This window comes from Rhinopithecus bieti, unplaced genomic scaffold (assembly GCF_001698545.2).
Source record: "Rhinopithecus bieti isolate Rb0 unplaced genomic scaffold, ASM169854v2 scaffold_23898, whole genome shotgun sequence".
NCBI lineage: Eukaryota > Metazoa > Chordata > Mammalia > Primates > Cercopithecidae > Rhinopithecus > Rhinopithecus bieti.
The window spans coordinates 331,250-337,249 of record NW_016811065.1 but is presented as its reverse complement, the minus strand read 5'-3'; the positions used below and the strand labels follow the sequence as shown (position 1 = coordinate 337,249).

Below are 6,000 nucleotides of genomic sequence, written 5' to 3'. Positions count from 1 at the left end.
GGAACTGGTGTGTATATACACACACATCCTTTGGAAGTAGGTCTTATTTCTCATTCTTCAGAGCATAAACCTCTCCAGTGCAGCAATCAAATTCAATCTTTGTTTTCACAGTAAAAGCCTAGCAGAGTATATATGGCACTTAGGATTTAAAAAAAAAAAAAAAATGTTGCTCAAGGAATGACGGAGCTGCTATATAACAGACAGGACTAAGTAGGGGTAACCTCAAAGGGACGCAACTTCTGGCTTTGTTTTGTTTTGTTTGCCTCCTTTCTAAGATTTTTACTGCTATAACTGCATCCTTGCACCATCCCGAAATTGACGTCACAATCTGAACTAAAACTACCAATCCCAGAATGCCAAGCGAGGAGGCGGGCTCTCCGGAAGTCGCCGAGTGATTAGTGAGCGGAGGCATTTTCTTCCGGCGGGAAGGGCCCCGGAGGCGGGGACTTAGGGGGAAAGTTGAGACACGATTACTGGGTTGGGCGGGCCCCATCTGGGAGGGGTTTGTGGGTGAACTCGGGGTCTCCCGCCCGCAGAGGAGATGGATGAGGACGGGCTTCCTCTCATGGGGTCAGGCATAGACCTGACCAAGGTTTGTAAAAGACGATACTAAACTCCTCCTCCGGGAGGAGGATGGGGAAGACTCAGCTTCCCGGGGAGACTACACCTTCCGGGTCCCCACTCTGTCACGGCCCCGGGCCCTTCTGCCGGCCTCAGGAGGGAGAGATCCGCAGTCCACCTTCAAATGGGGTCCCTCCTGAACTGATTAAGGAGACGGTGTGCATCTCCCAACTTTCGCTTCCCATCTCTCGTGTCTCTGTGCCGCCGGCGACAGATGCCGGTTGTGATAGCTAGCCCTACCTCTTTTTCAGCCCCCAAGTTTTTGTGTGTGTTTATGTGTGTTGCTTCTGCCTGCCAAAATTCGTACCAGTGAGTCTAGAGCCTGTTCTCAAACTTTTATGCACCTCTGTCGTCTTCGGACACCCCACCCACAGTTTAGGAAAACAAGTTAATGACTATTTCCAGTCCTTCAAGAAATTCATATCACACAGCAAAGTGCCTCGTGATTATTTCCAAATATGAAAAGGTTTGCACTGTGTACGTTCCTCCTGTATGAACCATGTTTGTTTTTACGTAACACAGGTGCCAGCTATTCAACAGAAAAGAACGGTGGCTTTTCTAAACCAATTTGTGGTGCACACTGTACAGTTCCTCAACCGCTTTTCTACAGTTTGTGAGGAGGTAGGTCCTGTGATACTGGTTTATAGAGTCGCCTAGAAATCACCTTGCACTGCTGAGATTGACAAATGGAGTAAAACAAGAATTACAGTCTTTATTCATGTATCATGACCTCTCGTCACCCAATTGTGTTAACACACCTTAAGTTCTCTTTTACTCTGTTACAATCAATCTTGCCACCCTCCTCTACTGAATTAGTGTTCTGGAGGTCCTTGTGAGATAGTTCAGTCAGGCTTATTGCGATTAAAGAGAACAACAGGAAATCTAAAATTTCCTTTTTTTTTTTTTTTTTTTAGACAGAGTCTAACTCTATCACCCAAGCTAGAGTGCAGTGGCGCGATCTCGGCTCACTGCAACCTCCACCTCCCGGGTTCAAGCGATTCTCCTGCCTCAGCCTCCTGAGTAGCTGGGATTACAGGCATGCGCCACCATGCCTGGCTAATTTTTTGTATTTAGTAGAAACGTGGTTTTACCATGTTGGTCAGGCTGGTCTCGAACTCCTGACCTCAGGCGATCTACCAGCCTCGGCCTCCCAAAGTGCTGGGATTACAGGCCCGAGGCACCGTGCCCGACTTCTAAAATTAGTTGAAAATAGTTTTTATTTTGCTATTTGTTATTCGTTCTCGTACCCCAAAATAGTTTTTATTTTGCTATTTGTTATTCGTTCTCGTACCCCAAAACCACATTGTTTATATTAAATTTATTTTACATTCTGAATCTAAAAGATGGCTAGAGGAGGTAGGCTGGAAACATAACTTTGGCATCAAATATGATTATAGAAATAAAAATATTTTCTGCAAATGACTTGTAAGGATTAATTATCCAACTAGGGACTAGGTGCCAGAGCTGGCACAGTAGTGTGCACCTGTAATCCCAGCTACTCGGGAGGCAGAGACAGGAGGATCACTTGCGCCCGGGAGTTTGAGACGAGCCTGGACAACATAGAGAAACTCAGTGTTTTGTTTTTGTTTTAAAAAAGAGGATAGGTACTAGATCCAGGATCCAGGGACTCCCTGTGTTTTAAAAAGCCAAAAAAGAGGATGGGGAGGACAATGGGAACCATGGGTTGAAATTGCCTTTAAGGAAAGAAAAGTAAATTATGGGGCTTAGATAATTCACAAGTAAGTCTGTTGAACATTCTGCCTTATGTAAGGTATAGCCTTAGCAATTAGAGTTTGTAGAGGATTTTTGCTTCTATGTTCATTGGGGATATTAACCTTTGGTTTTCTTTTCTTGTAGTGTATTTGTTTGGCTTTGGAATCAGGATAATGCTGGCCTCCTAAATTGAGTTTGAAAATTTTCCCTCCTCTTCAGTATTTTGGAAGAATTTGAGAAGGATTTGTATTAGTTCTTCTTTAAATGTTTGGTAGAATTCAGTAGTGAAGCCATCAGGTCCCGGGGGTTTTGTTTAGTGGGAGACTTAACTACTGATTTGATCTCTTATTATTGGTCTGTTCAGATTAACTATTTCTTTATGATTTAGTCTTAATAGGTTGTATGTGACTAGGAACTTATCCATTCTAGGTTATCCAATCTGTTGGCATATAATTGGTCATAGCAGTCTCTTATGAGCCTTCATATTTCTTTTGTTTTAATTGTAAAGTCATGTTTATTTAAGTATGAGCTTATATTCACTAAAATTTACCGTTAAGTATGAGATTTGACAAATGCATAATCATAACATAATCAAGATGTAGAATAGTTGTAGAACAAGGTGTAGAATCACTCCAAAAATTCCCTCATGTTCCTTTGCAGTCACCCCTTTTTTATCCCTAGGAATCTGTTATTCTGTTTTCTGTCAAAAAGGTCAAATTTAATCACTACAGTGATCTCTAGTACTGTGGAAAAATTCCTGAGCACACAAAACACACAAACCAAATATTTTTAAAAATGAGATACTTACAAAATTTCTTTAGCATACCAACCAAATGAAGGTAGCTTCATATTTTACTGCAGATGCTCAGATATCTTAGGCGGAATTAAGTCCACCATTGCTGTATATATGCCTCAACAGTAATATTTAAGAGTAGACTGTAAAAATAAACTTATAATCTTTAGAATCGTTGAAACAATGGGATTATTAAATGACCTTTGTAAGTTAAAGCAGAGTTTATAAAGTTGTCTTACATAGTTGTAAAATAGCTAGTCTAGTTGGATAGAATTAATGTGTCCTAAAACTGACCTGCTTGAAGAACTACTCTAGGTCATGTCTTTGTAGGTAGAGTATGCTCTTTTGTGTTAACAGTGTCTCAAGTTTCAGACTGGGGCTGATTGATAGAAAAACTAGTTAAAAAAAAAAAAAGAAAAACTATTTTAAGTAATGGAATTGAATTTTATGGAAATTCTCTATGGCCCCAGCTCAACCACAGGACAGAAACAAAAAATTCTCATCTAAACATTCCTATACAAAATTGGGACCATCTCAGAATTCACCCCAGCTACCACCATGAAAGAGACAAAGAAAGCAAAAACTTCTGTTCTGAATATATCAGTGGTCCCATATTCAAATACTCCTTATCTACTTGAAAAGCTTTGATGGACTGGGCACAGTGGCCCACACCTGTAATCCCAGCACTTTGTGCCCAGGTGGGCAGATCACCTGAGGCTGAGTTCGAGACCAGCCTGGCCAACATGGTGGAACCCCATCTCCACTGAAAATACAAAAATTAACCGAGTGTAGTGGTACACGCCTGTATTCCCAGCTATTTGGGAGGCTGAGGCAGGAGAATCACTTGAACCTGGGAGCTGGAGGTTGCAGTGAGCCAAGATCGCACCATTGCACTCCAGCCTGGCTGACAGAGCAATATTCCATCTCAAAAAAACAAAACAAAAAAAAGAAAAGCTTCACTGATTCTTTCAAACACACACCAGACCTTAAGTTCATCAGCATTTTAACGTCCCTGAGCTGAGTTGCGCTCTGTGGCTGTAAAAGGCAATTCTTTGTATTTCTGTGATATCAGTTATAATATCTCCTCTTTCATTTCTGATACCATTTGAATCTTCTCCTTTTCTTAATCTAGCTAAAAGTTTGTGGATTTTGTTTATCTTTTCAAAAATCTAGCTTTTAGTTTCATTGATGTTTTCTATTGTTTTCTAGTCTCTCATTTTTTTCTGTTCTGATCATTATTATTTTTTTCCTTCTACTAACTTTGGGTTTTATTTGTTCTTCTATTCCTTGAGTTGTAACACTAGGATGTTTATTTTGGATCTTTCATCTTTTTTGTTATATGTCTTTATTGCTGAAACTTCCTTTCCTCTTAAAACTGCTTTTACCACCTTCCATAAGTATTGATGTGTTGTATGTCCATTTTCATTTGTCTCAAAATATTTTTTAATTTCCCTTTTAATTTATTTGACCTATTGGTTGTTTAGGAGCATGTTACTTAGTTTCTAGATATTTATGATTTTTTTTCAAGATTCCTTCAATTATTGATTTCTAGTTTCAAACCAGTATGGTCAGAAAAGATACTTGATATGATTTCAGTCTTCTTAAATGTATTAAAACTTGTTTTGTGGCATATCATATAACTTGGAGAATGTTCTGTGTGCCCTTGAGAAGACTGTGTATTCTGTTGCTGTTTTATTGAATTCTCTACATATGTCTCTTAGGGCCAGTGTTTCATTATTGATTTTCTGCCTGGATGATCTGTCTATGGTTGAAAGTAGGTTATTGATATCCCCCATTATTATTGTATTATAGTCTATCTCTTCAGATCTATTAATATTGTTAATATATTTAGGTGCTCCCATGTTGGATGCATATATGTTTACAATTGTTATATCTTCTTGATGAATTGTTCCCTGTACCATTATATAACGACCTTCTTTGACTCATTTTACAGCCTTTGACTTATAGTCTGTTTTATCTGAAAAGAGCAACTCCTGCTCTTTTTTGGTTTCTATTTACTTGAAATATTCTCTTCCATTCTTCTCTCTTTCTTTCCTTTCCTTTCCTTCTCTCTCTCTCTTTCTTTCTTTCCTTCCCTCCCTCCCTGCCTCCCTCCCTTCCCTTCTCTTTTCCCTTCCCTTTCCTTCCCTTCCCTTTTTCAGGGTCTCCTTCTACATCCCATGCTGGAGTACAGTAGCGTGAACATGGCTCATTGTAGCCTCAACCTCCCAGGCTCCAGCTATCCTCCTATCTCAGCCTCCCATGTAGCTGTGACCACAGGCACACACCACCATGCCTAGCTAATTTTTTAATTGTTTGTAGAGACAGGGTCTCACCATGTTGCCCAGGCTGGTCTCAAACTCCTGAGTTCAGGGGATCCTCCTGCCTTGGCATCCCAGGATTACAAATGTGAGCCACTGTGCCCAGCTCTTTTCCATTCTTTCACTTCAATCTATGTGTGTCCATTTTTTAAAGGTGAAGTGAGTCTCTTGTACACAGCATGTAGTTGAGTCTTATTTTTGTATCTTATTCAGTCAACAACCTGTGTCTTTTGATCAGAGAATGTAGTCCATTTACATTCAAGGTAATTATTGATAGGTAAGGACTTACTGCTGCAATTTTGTTCATTGTTTTCTGGTTGCTTTATAGATCTTTTGTTCCTTTCTTCCATTCTTGCTGTCATCCTTTGTGATTAAATGATTGTCTCTAGTGATATACTGTGATTCCTTGCTTTTTATCTTTTGTGTATTTATTATTAGGTTTTTGTTTTGTTGTTCACATGAGGCTCACATAAAACATGTTGTAACAGGCTATTTTAAACTGATAATAACATAACTGATAACATAAAAAACTTCTGCACTTTTACTCCACCT

General features: G+C 39.6%; 1 protein-coding gene across 6 annotated transcripts in view; it reads left to right on the top strand.

Annotated features, from left to right (window-relative positions):
* The first annotated feature begins 298 nt into the window (after positions 1-298).
* Positions 299-6,000, top strand: part of WASHC3 (WASH complex subunit 3) — a 47,068-nt gene continuing 41,366 nt past the window's right edge. For 3 of the 6 annotated variants that reach the window (XM_017893465.1, XM_017893464.1, XM_017893466.1), the window contains exons 1-2: positions 599-777; positions 1,144-1,242. In XM_017893465.1, coding sequence (XP_017748954.1) covers positions 634-777; positions 1,144-1,242 — 243 coding nt within the window. In that variant the 5' untranslated portion in view covers positions 599-633. The other 3 variants (XM_017893468.1, XM_017893467.1, XR_001889480.1) reach the window with 2 other exon arrangements.